General features: G+C 42.0%; 1 protein-coding gene across 1 annotated transcript in view; it reads right to left on the reverse strand.

Annotated features, from left to right (window-relative positions):
- Positions 1 to 13,928: 13,928 nt before the first annotated feature.
- Positions 13,929 to 19,297, reverse strand: part of LOC143298595 (glycine receptor subunit alpha-4-like) — a 47,281-nt gene continuing 41,912 nt past the window's right edge. The window contains exons 11-13 of the mRNA XM_076611477.1: positions 15,524 to 15,599; positions 14,818 to 14,959; positions 13,929 to 14,075 (exon numbers count right to left, since the gene is read on the reverse strand). Of these exons, the coding sequence (XP_076467592.1) occupies positions 13,929 to 14,075; positions 14,818 to 14,959; positions 15,524 to 15,599 (365 nt within the window). The remainder of the gene's footprint in view (positions 14,076 to 14,817; positions 14,960 to 15,523; positions 15,600 to 19,297) is intronic.

A 19,297-nucleotide genomic window follows, 5' to 3' on the forward strand; every position in this document is an offset into this window, starting at 1 on the left:
ACATCAGTAACCAGGTTATCTGAGATCAAGAAGAAGTCAAGACGGCTTTGTTGTAAGGGAGTTGGTCTCCTCCAAGTGTATCTTAAGACTTCAGTATTGAGTTCCCTCCATATATCTACTAACTGTAAGTCATCTATCATCTTTAAAACTCTTTCTTGTGCTCCCCGATTATTCACATGCTTATAATTGTGGTAGTCTACGTTGGGATTCATTACTAAATTCCAATCCCCTCCCATTATGACGTTAGAAATTTCTTGCTCTTCAACTTTTTTCTGAATTTCTTCAAAAAATATAGGGTCATCTCTGTTAGGGCCATAAAGATTTACCAATAGAATTTCAATATCAAATATGTTTAAGACCAAAATGATATAATTACCATGAGTATCTGTAATGGTTTTTTTAATTTTGAACTGAAAGTTGTTATTCAGCAAGATAGCTACTCCTCGTGACCTAGAATTATTAGATGAAAAAACACATTCATAACCCCATTCAGCCCTTATTTGTCTCTCCATCTTTTTTGTAAAGTGTGTATCTTGTAAAAAAATAGACTGAATATTGTTTTTGCCTTAAGTATTGTAAAACATCTTTCCTTTTTTGAAAAGCACCTAGCCCCTGGCAGTTTAAGGATGATATTTTTAGACTATTCATGAGTGAATTGTATATTGGACCACACATATTGCACCATTAATATTTCAGAAACAAAATTTTCCACCTGTACCATTTTTTCTAATCTAAGAAATGAAAAAAGAACAAGAACGATGATGAATTCCTTGTTCTTTACAAACTGAAGCATCAGACACTCAAATATTTGGCGAAAGTCAAATGAAATATATGAAAAATCCATATCCTTGTGTCTACCCCCTCTGCACACCTCACCCCACAGCCCCCCAAAAAGATATTTTATGAAAAATAATAATAATAATAATAAGACAGAAAAAGAAAAAAAAGAAAAGTAAGAAGAGGAATAGACACGGGAATGCAAACCAACAAAAGGAAACTCAAAGAATCATCCCACACAGGTGGTTTTGTAGGGTAAATACCTTACTGAAAAAAGCACTGTAATGTTGATGCTTATTTCTGCGCGCGCAAAATGGTGCGATGAATACACCCACACCCGCACGCGCGCATACCTGTGTCCACATGATCATATCGGCCTTCCTTCAAAGTTTCTGTTTTCTCTCCTTTTAAGCTTTCCAAAGCATTACACCCTACTTCATAACTTTTAGTAAAATGATAAAGGAACGCCATAACCTTCTGACTGATAAGGGGGGAAAAAGGTCCAGTCTCTGAATAGGTGTTGCATCAATGCCAGTAATAATGTCGTTATCATCCTCATTACCCCTATCATTATCAATATCGTCTTCCTCAAGAGACATCAGACTGGGAAGATATTGGCATCTGGTTTCATTAACCAAGTTCAACCGTACCCGCGTTTTTTGTAAAGCACCTAACATGAACCCCGTCACTGTCACGTACACAAAATACATTATACATTATCATTACTATCTCTTTACACATGCATGAATCTATTCTATTACTGTACGAACCCAATCCTCATCAACAAAAATCCTTATGTCGTATCAGAGGCACTGAATCAGCCACAGCACACAATATTTTCATCCTCACCCTCCTCATCATTACCATCATCATCACCATCACCGCCGCCACCATCATCATCCCATCACCGTCAATATGTATCATTTTAGAGAGATAAGAATGTCCAGTTCACCAACCAAAACAAAACCATTCAATCCAACACACCCAACATCACTCTCACTACTGTTGGGCACTCACAACACACCCCACATTATCAATAATCACGTACATGCATGGCAATAAACTGAAGCAAAAAGGCACATCCATGTTGCGAATATTTTTATTCAAAGTCTTTCTACACAGTACACCGTAAATAGTCTGTGTCAACATGATTACCAAATAGTAAAGAGTGGTTACTCTCTCCATTCAAAAGATACACAACTTCAAGTCAGTGCTGCTTACGCTACTGATTCAGCTAGCACACAGGTAAATAAATTTTTAAAAAAATAAATAAAAATTTTTTTTTAAAGTACATAGGAACAATCCCCGACACTTCCTCGAAAATGAAGCACCGGGCTTAACCTTATACTGATCAATTGAGATGTACACACAGCAGCAAAGACAGAAGAAATGTGCAAACACAAATTAACTTTTATTCAAGACTGGCATAGCCTCTTCAATTCACACCTGGTTGCCTCGGTGGTTTTTCAACTGGAAATTAACAAATAATGGGTCAGGAGATGAAATAATTCACAAATAGTAAAGAGTGGTAACTCTCTCCATTCACAAGGTACACAACTTCAAGTCAATGCTGCTTTCGCTACCGATTCATTACCACACAGGTAAATGAAAGGTACATCAGAACAAACCCAGACACTTCCTCAAAAAGGAAGCGCCAGGCCTGTCCTTATGCTGATCATTTGACATGAACACACAGCAGCAAAGACAGAAGAAATGTGCAAACACAAATTAGCTTTTATTCAAGACTGGCATAGCCTCTTCAATCCTCTTCAGTCCTAACAAGCCACACAGAGCACATGCACAATACAGAGCAAACATATGGTTGCCTCGTTTGGTTCTCTAGGTAAGTACACAGAGACGACACGAAGAGTAAGGTGATCACTGAATCTAACACGTGCCGCGCATGAATGGAAATCAGGAGTAGAATTAGGTGCTGGTGGAGAGCATACACTGCACTCTGTCCCTTCTTGGATATATATGGCTGCACTAATTTTTGTGGCAGTATCAACCTGCTGGTGCACAGGTGGGTAATAATAACCTGGAAGCTTGGGTAAGTTATTCTTCTTCACATTTAGGGATTGTAATATAAGCATTTGGTAATTATAGTTTGCCAAATGTTGGATGAGATATGGCAAATTTGTGGAAATAGATCTAGCGTTCCACTGCATGATCTGGATTGCACGTTTGCGAAGGGGGGCATTGTGAAGGAGGGTATATGTATTGGAAAAAATAGATGAAATAAAATTTATAGTGTCTTATGGCACACGCAAAACAAAAACTACTACAATAAAAGTAATAGAGTCAACTACTTATACGAATGTTCACAATTATAAACTGATTTTCAAACAAGAAAGAAAGAAAGACTAAGAACTAACTAGGAACTAAGAAACTAATAGATCAAATATTTAACATCAAACTATATAAGGAAAAACGTTAATGATTGTAACGGCAAAGTGTAGAAAAAGTACTCAGCAGAGCTGCTTCTGTGGTGCTGGTGATTGAAACAGTTTTTGTGTTTGTGTGTGTTTGATTATTACCATGCTTACGCCTTTCTGTAGTATTGTGTAGCACATGCTTATGACTATGTTGTATTGTGTAGTGCATGTTATGACTTAAATGTAGTATTGTGTGGTGTAGAACCTGTTTCAGGGCGGGGACACTGTAAAAAAGCGCACAAGTGCTTATCTATCATCCTCGAAAGTAAATAATTTTGTCTTGGTCTTTTCACACACACACACACACACACACACACACACACTGTAACACCACATTGTTTATTTCATATTACCACAAGTTCAATTTCATATCAAAGTGAGCGTTTCTGAAGCCCACGTAAAAGCCCACTCATATACATACATACGAGTGAACGTGGGAGTTGCATCCCACGAACGAAGATGATTAATTTTACATTTTACATCCAAAGCATTTTAACATGACAAAGATGAGGACAAGACTTTATAATGTACATTTTACATCCAAAACATTTCAGTATGACAAAGAAGAGAACAAGACTTTTTTTAAATTACATTTTACATGCTGTTTGGCAAGCCAGTTTGTACTGGCGAAGCACCAAATCGAGCAGCTGTTCCGTATGAATTCACGGTGACTCAACGGTAAACTGCACACACTGACGCAGCACGACAATATCACCGTGGGGCACCTGTCAGTGGTATCTTACATCGGCTGCATATATATCTTATACACAGGAACACTCGCTCCTATTGGAGTACGTACACGTACCTCATAAATCAATGACAACCATATGAGAACGTCACTATCTTTTACACCAGAGCATCAAGCTAATCCTCCTAGTCTTAATTGACAAAGCACAGAATCAGCAGACACTGCAGCGCAGACTCCACTGAGTTCTCGGGAAAGACTGGGCTGGTGGACACGTTTCACAAACACCATCACTCTGGAGAGACATGTGTCACACACCAACAACTGGACACATGGTGCTACTGAGGTCCACTTTCTTACCACGGATGTGTCTGACTTTTCAGGCTCACTGGCGTCCTGTCCATGCAGTCAGCCCAGAATAACACTATCAAGCATTGCTTTAACCCCTGTCGAGAGGACAAAGGCTATACGAGCTCTGTCAGATTTAGAAAGAATCAGGAACAGCATTCAAACTTCAGCTCTGACAAGAACACACCAGTACATCTGTCACCATACACACCTGGGACTTACTGTTCACCCCCCACCCCCACCCCCAAATTGTTTTAGATCAAAGCCAAAAAGTTCCACAGCAAAGATAAATTTCACAACAAGGGCGGAATAAAAAGTGAAAGACAATGGATATATGTGGTCATGTCACAGTGTTTGGGAAATATGGAATTGGAATTGTAAAGGGGTATTGAGACTGGTTTTGATAGCATGAGGCCAGGAAATGACATTGTTTTCTCTCTAGATCGGCAGCTTAACTCACCGATTCAGAATCCCGCCAGCATACAGACATGTCCTTATACAGTCACCAAATCAGCACCAAAACCAAAAAGTTCCACAGCAAAGATAAATTTCACAACAAGGGTGGAATAAAAAGTGAAAGACAGTGGATATATATTGTCATGTCACAGTGTTTGGGAAATATGGAACTGGAATTGTAAAGGGGTATTGAGACTGGTTTTGATAGCATGAGGCCAGGAAATGACATTGTTTTCTCTCTAGATCTGCAGCTTAACTCACCGATTCAGAATCCCGCCAGCATACAGACATGTCCTTATACAGTCACCAAATCAGCACCAAAACCAAAAAGTTCCACAGCAAAGATAAATTTCACAACAAGGGTGGAATAAAAAGTGAAAGACAGTGGATATATATTGTCATGTCACAGTGTTTGGGAAATATGGAACTGGAATTGTAAAGGGGTATTGAGACTGGTTTTGATAGCATGAGGCCAGGAAATGACATTGTTTTCTCTCTAGATCTGCAGCATAACTCACTGATTCAGAATCCTGCCAGCAGACAGACATGTCATTATACAGTCACCAAATCAGCACAGGGACCATGATGGCCATTGTTCCGGTGGGAAGGCCCGTTACTCTGGTGTCGAGGCATGTCTCTGAACCACAGGCACGTTATTCTGGTGTGAATGCCCGTTACTCTGGTGGAAAGGCCCGTTACTCTGGTGTGGAGGCAAATCAATGACTCACAATCTATGGTGACGACCACTGTTCTGGTTTGAAGACACGTTTTGGTTTGAAGGCACGATGTTCTGGCTTGAAGACACGTTCTGGTTTGTAGCCATATTTTCTTTCACTGTGATTGACAATATATTAAATGAATTTGTATAACATGTCATATCATTTCACTTTGTCCTTGATAAACTATTATTTTTAATATTTTTACTACTTTATAGTTGAGGATTTTCATTGACACCAGGCAGTTTTGCAATAACAAAATCACGATTGTCGTGTTCAATCGTCAGAACTAGATTAAAGGCTTTTTTACGTTATTAACGACTATCGGATCATACTAGTACATATTCATATAGATATAAGGGAACAAAAGTTAATATATACAAGAGTACATATTTTTCCTCGAGGAAAAGGACAAGCCTACATTACATAAATTATGTACAGAAACATTTTCAGGGTGAACTCGATAGACTGAGTAGCTATATGCAATCTAATGGTTTTGAGTTTTCTGTAGAAAAAACACATTTGATCCTCTTTAATAATGGTTATAATCCCAGCAAACTACCACGTTTTTTTTTTAGGAGGACGTGAAATATTTTTCAAGTCGGAAATCAAATTTCTTGGGATCCTATTTACTTCAAAACTAAACTGGAAGAAACACATTGATTCAATGGTGACTAAAGCAGTTAAAAGTTTAAATTTCTTAAAAATTGTAAGTCACTCTCCTTGGGGACAAGACTCCAAAATTCTTTTACATTTAGCGACATCTCTCGTAAGATCAAGATTGACCTACGGTCAAGAAATTTTCTTTTCTGCTCCGCCGACGTTCCTAAAGAAGCTGCGAATAATTGACAGTAAAGCTGTGAAACTGGCTTTAGGGGTACCTGTGCATACTAAGACCTCAGAAGCCTATAAGCTTGCGGGTATTCTACCACTAGATGAAATCAGAAAATTAAGTTCTGCTAAATATATTGTGAGATGTACAGCAGTGGATGATTTTGAGGAATTAAATATTAGGTCTGATATTGATTTTCCAAAAAATGCACAAAATAATTCAAATCTACAAACCATTCGCACATATGTGTCAGATATTTTAAATTCTTCAGACATTGATTTGCATGATATGGCACCTCGTGTTCTGGTGCCACCTGTCCCTCCCTGGGAGTTAACAAAAGCAAACGTCAACATATGTGCTTCTGACACAACAAAAGGAGAATCTCCACATATAATAGCAGCATCTGTCGGAATTGAATTAGAAGAAAATTTTGATTATCATTTAAAAGTTTACACTGATGGCTCGGTCCTGGATGATAGCAGTGCAGGATCTGCTTTTGTCATTCCTGACCTAAAAACAGAAAAATCATATTATTTAGGTAAGGGACATTCAATTTTTACAGCTGAATTGGTGGCCATCCTTATGGCTTTAAATCATCTTGTTGATATACCAATCATAATAAGTAATATCCTATTTTGTGTTGATTCTCAATCTGTCTTAAAAGGTTTGCTCCTTTTTGAGAATAATCAAAGAGAAGATTTATTTTTTGAAATTAGGTATTTATTGCACTCCCTATTTGTGAAGGGTACAAATGTTGATTTTTGTTGGATACCATCCCACACTGGATTCCGTTATAACGACCAAGCAGATAGGGCAGCAAAAAGGGGAGCAAAAAATCATATAGATAGTATAAAAGTATATTGCCCATTGTCATACAAGGAAATAAGCAATATACTAGAAAGAGACTTTTATAGGTGCTTGAATTCAAGTCTAAAACCTCGTCAGTTGACTCTCTCAGACTTTGGTCCGATTCGCAGACCAATTCTGAGCTTAACTCTCAGACTATTATCAAATTCATTACGGACCAAGTATTGTTCTAATGTCAAGTGTATATGCTTTAATAACCTGACAATTGAGCATATAATTTTTCACTGTAGCTTGATGAAGCCTTTTGTACACGAAAGTGTGTCTTCACAAGTGACTGAGAACGTTGATGTTTTTGACTTTTTGCATTCATTATCAGTTGTTTCGCTTGTCAGTTTAACGACTTCTCTTTTACGAAGTCCTTTAAGTAATTTCCTGTAACTGTATTTAGAGGGGGTTTTTTTGTTTGTTTGTTTGTTTTGTTTTTCTTTCAAATTTCACCCACATTTTTACCCTCATTTGCCCAGTTTCCCCAAACCCTCCATTCATCCACATCTCCCACCCCTTCTAACCGATAATACTCAGATGTATTCATAAATACTTTTACAAAATGTCTTCAATCACCGATATGTGTGACGGGACATTAAACAAAAAATTCCTTCCTTCCTTCCAATATTTGCTCTTGTCGCATTCGTAGAGAACAATCCTTTGAATCTGATTATCTTGAGAATCAGCATTTGCATTCCGGCAACACATTGTTAATATATTCATGGGCAGGAGGTGTGGGAGGGTGATAGGCCTTTCCATAAAACAATCAATTTTTAAAAAATCAGAAATAGATACAGCAACTTTATAAAGTGACTACATAGTTACTACAGAATGGAATGGTTACTTTATATAAAAGTTATCACAAACTGAATTAACGGGTGAGTGATACTTTACATTCTATAACTACTACGGACCGGATTAAGGAGAGAAAAGGAAATTTTATATCTAAAATTGCGTTTAAATAACATACTTACCGTGACCCAACTAGTGCAGACTCCGGCAGGGGTCTGACATTCCTGTCCTGTGCAAACTACTATCCGCCTATGCGGAGCAGACGAAACTACGGCCGATAACCTCCCGGAAGTAGGTAACCTCCCCTTTGTCCCGCTGGTTATCGCCCTCTTTTGACGGCAATATGCCATCACCAGTGCAGTAAGCAGGGAGAACAGGAAGCGGGGAGGACGGGAGGGTCTTAAATTTGGGTCACGGTAAGTATGTTATTTAAACGTAATTTTAGATAGAAAATTTCCTTTTAATTACACATACTTAACCGTGACCCAACTAGTGCAGAATAGCGCGACAAGGTGGAGGGCTCGCCTGTTCTACTGTCTGTGTGCTGTGATGGTCTGTTGTGCAGCTACCACAGAAGCGATGGCTCTTGCGCCATCAACCCGCAGGCGCGCGACATCTGTCTGGTAGAAGTCGATGAGCCATTATCCCTAAAGCGATAGGTGTCCCTCAAGTAGAATTTGACGAAAGTAGAGTGTACTGTGTCGCCTAAGGACATTGGTGCGGGTAAAGAAGACAGAGGTCCACAGCTGTATTGTGGGGGAGGTCTGTGGACCACAGCTGAGCGGATGAGCGCGGATGAGCGTCAATGCAAGGAGGTGCGCATGTGGTTTGATCTGATGATTCCACAACGGATGTGGGCCGATAGTGGAAGTGGTTTTTGTGTTTGAAGGAAACTGTGGCACGAGACAGAGGTAGGTCACCGTGTTGGGCCTGCCTCAGGCATGACAGCCAGATCTGTAGAGCTCCTCCATGCGAGCTGACAGGCGATGGGCACTCCCCCCCCCCCCTGCTGGGTTGTGTAATTGCCCAGGTAGGTACCATCACGAAGGGGCATACGGAAGGCTTGGTGGCTTCTCTACCTGAGTGTGGCATGTTGGAGTAACCTGCAGAAAGTTGTCAGCAGTCAATGGCTGGGTTGGATCAGGCTGTGGAAGTGCATTTCATGTGCCCACAGGTCACTGAGTCTCATTCTGTGGTGGAATTCCCAAATGGAAGAGGGTTTCCATGGGGAAAATTTTTGCTGAAGGTTCTTTAGTAAGGGGACCGGATCCATGACAGGCCTCTGGCTGTGTGTGGTGCACACTGAGTCTGGGATGGAGCGGGGCAGGGCAGGGAGGTAAGTGGCTCAAGATGTGTTGTACTGGCTATTGACATCAAGGCACTGATCTGACATACGTTTTTAGTATGGCCAACTGCAAGGTGAGAGCTGTATTATCAGTGGTTTCTTAATTGCAAAGGGAAATCATTTGCAGCTTAGTCTTTCATGAATGACTGTCTCTCAGACTAGAAGTCAAATTGCACTGGGACTTAGTGCTGTAGCCTTAGGCCTAAGTAGCCTTTGGGAACCGTCCCAATGATGAGTCCTAAGGCCCTCTTGATTGAGGGACCGGGGATGCAACTTGGGCAAAACACTCTCTACTATAAATTGTATAATCGAATTCCAGGCCCGAATAGACTGGACAGCAGATGCCTCCTCTGCTGTTCTGATGGAGACTGTCGTACACGACTGATTATCATATACTGTTCCTAGGAGGACACCAATCAGCATGGGTAAATCAGGAAACAGCTGCTGTGTGCTTCAGGGACGAAGGTGTTCACCATGCAGATTATGTTGCAATGTAAGGAAGCCGGAAAGAGTTGACGGGGTCTTGTGGTGCAACCGTGTGTCAGAAAGACATGGTGCTTGCTTCCGAAGTGACAACAAAGTCATCTCTGACAGGCCCTTGACCGAAGGCTGGGGCTCCATGATGGGATAGCCTGCCTATGCTAGAAACCCCTGGAAGTGTCTCATTGGAAAGACAGTGCTTGAGGAGGAATGGCCATCTGTAACCACAGCAGTGGTTGTGTGTAGAGGCCGAAAGGATCGGGCAGGGAAGACTAAGTGCAGAAAGTGCTTTCAAACGCCAATTGTTTGAGACGTTGATGCTGGATTTTTGTTCAAGCAAGGTGATGGGGTGAACTGATGTGCTTGAATGCAGCATCTGCCGTGCTGGTATGAGTGGGCAGAAAGGTACATCCCCTGTGGCTAATGGATGGCTCGTTGTGCTTTGTGGGACGCATCCGTCCTCGTCAGTATGCCTTTCTCCCAAATGTAGAGGAAAACAATTATGACCCAGGCCTTCTGCTACTAGAGAGGAGTAGAAGAGATGGGCTGAGGGTGATTGTCTCCTGCCCCGTGGGCAGTTTTTGGGTCCGCTAAAACTTGTAAGGCAAGATAGACACCTCTTCATGGGAAGGCTGGCTAGGATGTAGGGCCTGTGTGGAGCTTTTGTCACAATCACAGTGGTGCAAACCAAGGGTTGTTGTAGGCAAGGGGAGAAAGAAGGGATGCCTTACAAACTTGGAAGGAATGAAAGGCATGTGTGTCCAGAGTGGCACCTCTAAGTTGGACTGCCTCATCCTTCCTTGTGCATCTCCAGCCTTATGGGTGATTGTTGCAGGCAAATGAGTTGGGTTGCCTTGTCCGTCCTTGCACCAAGAGAGGCATTCTTAGCCCTGTGGGTGTGAAGGGGGTGTGTGTGGATCCCTAAGGACCAGCCACTACTGAAATGTGAAGGAGCACACATTCAGGCGTGAATGAGGCTATTATTATTTTATTTTATTTATTTATTTAGTTGTTTTTTGTTGTTTTTTGTTGTTTTGGGGGGTTTTTTTTTCTTTTCTTTTCTTTTGTGAGTGCAGTCGTCCTCCAAAAGCAAGGTAGGGATGAATTTATGAAAATGAATACATATATGTGCCAAGGGAATAAAAACTTCCATCAGCTCAAGTGATGATGTCAGAAGTATGCCAATGACAAGAGATTGAGACACAAGAAATAAGCAGCTGTATAAGCATACGTGTAGCGTGCACAGATATACCCAAGTAAATGGGTAAGTGTGCATAATCATCAATGGAAAGGAATCTGTCCATGCACCTACATATGAGATGTACATACGCATATGAATAAAGTGCCAGTACGTAGAGGCAGAGAGTTCTGGGCATTGTGAACAGAAGGCCGCAAATGCAAGTGTGCCTATATTGCTATGTAGGGAATCTCAATGAATAGATGTCAATGAATAGAGACAGAAATATAATTGAACATGTTAATATGAAAGTCGTCTGAACCTATCCCATAAGCACATACACATGTTTATACCGATGGATAAGTACGCATCTATAAGTGAAAGCAGAAATGTGTATGAATGTAGCAATATATCTCATATATATGTATATGTGTGTGTGTATATATATATATATATATATATATATATATAATGTATATATATATATATATACATATATATAGATTTTTTTTTTTTAATATGTATATATATATTTCGTGATTGTTGCTTGTGATAATAAATCAAATCGATAGAAGGGGAAATATTGTGATGTATTTCCTGTGGCCAATAGCCTGAGAAACAGCAAGAAAAGTGCAGTTGCTATGCAAAGATGTGTAAAGTCCCTGACTGGGCATGAGGACCCAATGAGAAACCGAAAGAAAACGTCGTTGGTGGACAGCACGGGGGGCAGGAGTGATGTGCTGTGTTGGCGAAACTAACCACAGCTTTGAGCGCCTAGGTTACAAATGTGGAGTTGCCTCCCTTGGCGCCGAAAATCGTCGAAAAGGAATGTGTCTTTAGAGCACATATCCCCCTGGTGCGATGTGTCCTCGCTGAACAGGGAGGAGTGTCAAGTTGTGTGTGAGAGTCCGTGGTTCGATGCCACCGTAACCGACACAGGTGAAAACGAGCGCAAGGGGAATAAATATAATGTCCCTTAGTGCCGTGGGCATCCCAACCCGAATCGGTCGCCATCGGACGCGAGACGGTCGGGGCATGTGGCATGACGGCGCCGTAATCCAGTGTTATGGGCGTCGTGGACGAGGGGGTGACAAGTCCGTCGGCTTGCCGTGGGATGTGCATCCCCCTGTTGCTGAACGGCGGTCCAATCTCGCGAATAGCTCCTGCGAGAGGACCGACGTTCAGTTGTCAGTTGTTGTGTGTTGACAGATAAAGTGATGGACAAGATCGGCCTGAGCACTGCCGAGAGGCAGGATCGAGTTATTAATACATTTAAGAATTATCTTGATATTCATTGTAAAAACTTTAAATACAAAACTCATTGCCATATTTACTGATTTTTCAAGCACTGCGCACTCAATGTTGAAAAATGCAACAGACATACGTGGGGACTCTTTTTCTTCCCCACTTCAAGCGGGTAAAAGGCCTTGTCAGGCCTGCACGCCTTGATATTGATATATATATGATATGATATAAGAGGTACTCCAACGTAGAAGTGCCAATATTAGTCTGGGTAACAGCAGAGTTAGGCAATGGGGCAGAAGAATCCAACACTGCCGAAGTTCCAATGGGGCGTGCACGTACCTGCTCTGTGGGCGAGGGGCGGTGCAGGCGCAAGGCGCGGCACCAGAAGGCAGAGTGGTGCATAATTGCTGCAGCAAGTTTAGCGATGAGTTGCTGATTGTTTGGTTGAGTAGGTTGCTGAGACACCATTAGTGGATGGGAAACAGCAGCACTCGGCGGTGTGGCAGATGGGGTCATCACCACTTAGCTTGGTAGGACCGTGCACACACTCGCACTGAAGGCGAGGAGCAATGCCGGTGCAAGGGAAATAACTGCGGCGGTCACCGGCAAGGGTGCCGAAGCAGGGGTTGCCTCCCTTGGATCGGGTGATCTGGACAAGGAGGGGGGTGCATGTGTATGGGCAAGCGTGTCCCCTAGTGGTCCACCTTCCTCCCTACACCAGGGGAGGGCATCCCTACACGCCTCGGTCGCTATTGGATCCGAGACGGTCGAGGCATGCCGCGTGGGGGGTCGCGTGATCCGATGTCACGGCCGCCACCACGGACGCATCGCACATAGGGCCCAGTCTAACGTGCGGATCCAAAACAAGCTGGGTTTTTTTTTTGTTTTGGGGGGTTTTTTTGTTTGTTTTTTGTTGTTTTTTTGTTGTTTTTTTCCCCAAGGGGTTGTGGCCATTCCATTGGTGCAACTGTGGGTATGGTAAAGAGATAGAGGAGATCGACTTGTACACTGCCGACTGGCAGGGCCGAGAAAACGCGGATCGCGTCGAGTGAGTTCGCGGATCGATAAAAATGACATGAAAGGTAACACTGACCTGAGTGTGTGACCACAAACCTCTAGAAGTCACCAGAGGAGGTGTAGGAGGTGGCGGAGGTCTGGAGTCGACCGGAGGGAGCGGAGGAAGTGGAGAAGGCGGCGGGTTGGCGTTGTTTAGAGGGCCAGGAGTAGAGGGCCCAGAGTGTCAGCGAATCGATTGCGATCGCGCCTTAATTTTAGCACGATTCCCCAATCGAGCTACATAATTATGTGACCTGGTTGGAGACATAATTTGACCACAAACAAGAACGCCAGAGAATTGACAGACAGACAGAAAATACGAAAAAACTTAGCCGTATGAAGAGCACAGGAACAGGAGTCATGATGGCTGCCGGAAAAAGAGGGCGATAACCAGCGGGACAAAGGGGAGGTTACCTACTTCCGGGAGGTTATCGGCCGTAGTTTTCGTCTGCTCTGCATAGGTGGATAGTAGTTTGCACAGGACAGGAATGTCAGACCCCTGCCGGAGTCTGCACTAGTTGGGTCACGGTTAAGTATGTGTAATTAAAAGGGATATTTACCATGTTGCGGAATGGATTTAGGGGTGAAAACTGATATGTGACATGTGTGATGATATACATGGACTGGATGAAGGGAGGTAATATTTACGAAGAACTAGATGGCAGAATAACAAACGGGGATTTTTTTTCTAAAGATGACTTACCAAATCAGCGGGGTTGACGTGACCAGAACTCAGGAGCGGTCAGCGGACACGTTCTGTCCAGACACCAGCCACGGGACCTTCATTTTCGGGTTCACTGGCCAGCTGGCAGGGTCAGTGGCCGGTCTAAGCAGCTGGCCGCAAGGTGACACCTCCACGTTCTGGCAGCGACGGGCCGCCTGGGGAACAAAAATCAATGGTTTGCCTTTTATTGCCGGTTTTTTGTTTTGTTTTGTTTTGTTTTCGAGCTCCTTTGTAATACAAGAAACACGAATAAAATGAGAGTAACAGCCTGGTGAGAGGATAATGTTTTGAAAGCAATCTTGCCATCCTACACATCCGTACTACTGACTGTTCATATTCAAACGGGAACAGTCAAATTGAATACGAGAACCATATAATATGCTATAACACAGAGGAACTTCAAAGATAGAATGGACTCTCTGCCATTGCTTTTTCACACGCTCATTCGTGAATATATACAGTGCATATGGTACATTTATCATTTCCCGTAAATCAGAATCATTGCACTGATGAGGTCTATTGCAGCGATTATCTGTGTATTACCGATGAGGTCTGACACAACAGATAATAATAGATTTTCACTGCTTACATAAATATCATTGTTGTGTTGTGTATTCTCTATTGTCTTTCAGGTTTATTGAATAACTTTTGTCATAACCAGCTGCAGCAACGAAGTAGTTAACGTCGTTTCAGACGATTGTTAGGAAAGAGTTTGAATACAATTACAGACATGCATGTCGTTGTGCCTAAAATTCCATTGCAGAAAATGCAATCAAAATAAGCTTCATTTTGAGCATGTAGGATGGAAGCAAAAGAAATGAAATAATGGGGATTGTTTTATCTAAATGTAAGCTACACAGTTCATTAGGGAAAATTGTCTGATACTGAACTACTTACCACTGAAATAATATTATGCCGCTGAGCAGCATTCGTAATCAGTCGGAGCATCATGTTGAAAGCTCCGATAACTGTGACTGGAACCCAGCCGAAAATGTCCATTTGCTGCCGCAGATACATGTCTTTCAGCAGGTTCTCCCAGCTGAAATAGTAGTCACTGGAGAGAAAAAAACATAATAGCATATATTAAACAATGACAAGCTGCCTTTCCATAATTGGTAAAGTGTGTACATGACAGTATGCTCTCTCTCTCTCTCTCTAGATAGATAGATAACCAATTTTTAAGCATATACTGTGCATAAATCAGTTTGAGTCAGATGAGGTTCTCCTGTTTCCTTCATTCATGTGTTTCTCATTGTGTTGAAAATAAGTCGCATCACTAACTGGTCTCTTTGAATATTGTAAATAATGAATTATTGTCTATTTCCATATCCCCCATCTCATTTTCATCAACACGCTTACACATTAGCATAAACGTTCCAGTTGTTGAAACAATAGAGACAATGGTTCTTGAATCATGCAAGTGGTTACACACACACAAACGCAGTGAAATAAAACCTGTCACTCACACACACACACACAAATGCAGTGAAATAAAACCTGTCACTCACACACACACACTGTGAAATAAATCCTGTCACACACACACACACACACACACACACACACACGTGAAATAACACACACAATGTGAACTAAAACCTACAGCTGACGTGATATCGCCTGATAGTCCGGGACGTTACCGTGCAGCTGGTTACCGTGGCCATGTCCCGCCTGTCCACCTACAACAATGCAGTCAGTCCTTTATAAACACCCAGTCCACACCTCCACCTCAGGACTCACCCCTTCGAACAACGCAACCTTCATAGAACTAAGCCCAGCACTTAATAACCTGGCCTTGAGGGTGATTGTTAACTCCATTCTATGACAATCATCACTTTCCAGCATTCAAACGTTTTGATATTGAGAATAAAAAGAAATGGATAAAAATAATAGATAAATAGATTTTTTTTAAAAATAAATAAAAAAAAAGCTTATCATCCAAGGATGGCATATCCTTTTTAAAAAACAGATAGATAAATAAATCAAAAGCTTATCATCCAAGGATGGCATATCCTTTTAACCTTGAATATGATAGAGAATATACAGACTATACTGAGCAATCACATGGCCCATTTGCATTTGTACATTTCTTCTGTCATTGCTGATCTGTGCATATGTCAAATGATCGGTACATAAGGACGAGCCTTTAGCTACCTTTTTTGATGAAGTATCTGGGTTTGTTCCAATGTACCATTTATTTACCTGCGTGCCAGAGATAGAATGGGTTGCTTTGCACAAGCAGCATTGACTTGAAGTTGTGTACCCTGTGTATGGAGAGAGTTACCACTCTTTGTTGTTTATCATTAATTTTACTCTCCCAGCCTCATTTTTCATTTCATTTTGATATTGATATGTTACTTTCATTCATAGCTACTTTCATATCTTTTGGGGGATGGGGGAATAATCGATGATGAGGGTAATGCCTCCACTGAAATGGTTCGCATGATGAAGGGTAAAAAAAGAAAAAAGCGAATCAATATACACATCTCAATGGTACACACGTGTGGGATTACCTGCAGGTGGATGCCTGCCATTCCTATGGCCAGCCGCTCTGTTTTGTCTATCGTTCGCCGGGAACATTTTGTTGCTTTCTGCAAAAAAAAAAAAAAAGAAGAAGAAGAGAAATGCATTCAGTAGAAATATATTCAGGAGAAAACAGTCACAAGCCATCATTTCATTGTCTGTCACAAAGGCCGCACAATGTGCAAGCAAGATAACTGCCCACACAATAAGAACGAGGTGTAAAAAATACATATACGGACGACTTTTTTTTCTCCAATGAAAACGAAACATGAATCATAACATTTCAAAGTGTGGGTGACTGTGTACACGTCACATACAAATAATAGTGCTGTGCTGCAATAACTTCACTCCAGATACACTGAGACCCCCACACACACACACACACACACACACACACACCCACACCATCAAACAGATTCAGAACCATAATGGAGGAATCGCCATTATTATGGAATTAAAGAATCAGCCAATGTAGGCCTGTTTACCCACTAGTGGATGGCATCTCATCGTACGTCCACGAGAAGACTTTTTTTTTCAGTCCTGTGGATTTTTTTTTTTTTTTAATCAATTTTTGACTGTGTTCTGATTATGTGCTGTGCAAAGATGATTCACTGCCACCGCTGATAAATCTTAAAGAGTCATGTCTGATACAATGAATAGTTCTCTCCCTTACACCATATTCAACTGATCTGCATTTTCCGAATTTGCAGGGTTTATGCTCTATTCACTATCGTTACCCCCACCCCCACCCCACGCCCCCAGCCCTCTCTCTTTTTCTGAGAATACGAACACTTGTTTTCCTTCAGAATAATGTTGCTCTATTTGAATAAAAAATAAAATAAAATAAAAACGCCAGTTGAACTAAAGCTTAATAGAATACAGCAAGTTCCTCTACGATAATATCATGCGAAGTTCTGAGTCAGCACACACACAAAAGACAATGTTTGTCAAAATCATTGGAAATAATACCAACACTGATTGACAAGCTCATTACACAAATTCAGTGTTACATAGCAGACCAGCTTCATCTCAAAGTATACTGAAAAGCAGACATGACGAACAAAGAAGCTGTGTGCTGTTCTAAAGACAGAAGTGAATTTGTCACAACAGAACAAAATGGAAAACGTACTTTTACAACAGGTAGTCTGGCAAGATATCCCTCTACTAGCGAAGGGCGGCGAAACTCTGTGCTTCGTTCAGGTAGAGTTGAGTTTAACCTATTGGCTTTAGAGAGCTTCGTTCATGCAGGCATTCACTTTTATAGTGTGAACAGAGTGAATCCAACCAATCAAACTGCGAAACAGTGCGTGCACGCGCGCGCGCACACACACACACACACACACACACAGAGTCATACCAGTCTATCAAAATCAGGTCACGCAGTACACAGGGCCCAAAAAGAGCCAATCAATACGCGAGACACAGGCCACGTCACATACACACAACCCCTCCGTCCCCCACGCCCCACCCCCCACCCCAACCCCTCACTCAAATCAAAACAACTCGGCTGGGAACCCACATCAGGGCCAATACAGAATGGAATAAAATAGAATAAAATGTACTGCTCACACTGATACAATGTTTACTACTCTTGGGGGATGGGAAAATAGTTAGATTTTGATTTTTGTTAACTTACATTCACACTTTTGGCCGTAAGCGAGTGAACGCCTTACAATGAGTCACTAGAAAGCGTGTGAAAGAGGTTACGACATCGCGGAACGCAACCCGCCACACAGTGTTTAGCGCAGTACAGTATATGTGGCTAACTGCTACCGCGCGGATTCTGACTTATAGCTCTGTGAGCAAGAAACAGCAACAGACAACAGACACCGTTTTGCCTGAACACTTTTAAGCCTCCCTGTCCGTTTCTCCCCTACCCAGCTCCACTAACGGACAGACAGACAAGAGAATGATAAAAGTGTCAAACAGCAGAACAAATCATGCAATCACGTGAAGGATTATCATCATAAACAAATGATAAGTGGCACAAAGTCCGCGAAGACACAGGTACTGTTATCTATCAGTCACGACGTTCCACACAGAACCAGTACCAGCTTCAGGAAAAACAGTATAGTAAGGATTATCAGCAGTAGGTCGCAGTGTGGATCCAACCTTTCTGAGCTATTGGACTGGGAAGATGATGCAGACGGTGTTTTCAGATCTCTTGTTCCTATTCGTCTCTCTCTCTCTCTCTCTCTCTCTCTCTCTCTCTCTCTCTCTCTCTCTCTCTCTCTCTCTCTCTCTCTCTCTCTCCCTCTGTCTTCCCCTCTCTGACTTTGGCCTGTTCTTTGTTTTCTTTCCAACAATAAGAGTCTTAATTGAATGGGGTAATCCTTTATACAATCTGTTATTCAATTGTGACTCCAAACGTGTTGATTAGAGAAGCTTGTGTGTGTGTGTGTGTGTGTGTGTGTGTGTGTGTGTGTGTGTGTGTGTGTGTGTGTGTCTGTTTCCCTCTGTGTGTGTGTGTGTGTGTGTGTGTGTGTGTGTGTGAATGTATGACGTGTCACCGTCTCTTGAGGCGACATTCTTCTCTATCAGGATCGTCGCCTGGCTATCCTCTCCCAGGCTCTCTGTTGAAACACTATTGTCTGTTGGGCTTTCACAGTTTCTGGACTTCAGTGTCCAGTGTGTGTGTGTGTTTCGTTGTGTCAGTGTGTCAGTGGGTATGTGTGTGTGTGTGTGTGTGTGTGTGTGTGGTTATTTGTGTGTTTCGTTGTCAGTGTGTATGCATGGGGGAGAGGGAGTATGTGTGTTTGTGTGTGTATGTGTGTGTGTTCAGGGGTAAGGGGGGTTCATTGTCTGTGTGGATATGTGTGGGCGGGCAGGTTGTGTGTGTGTGTGTGTGTGTGTG

This window comes from Babylonia areolata, chromosome 24 (assembly GCF_041734735.1).
Source record: "Babylonia areolata isolate BAREFJ2019XMU chromosome 24, ASM4173473v1, whole genome shotgun sequence".
Classification (NCBI taxonomy): domain Eukaryota; kingdom Metazoa; phylum Mollusca; class Gastropoda; order Neogastropoda; family Buccinidae; genus Babylonia; species Babylonia areolata.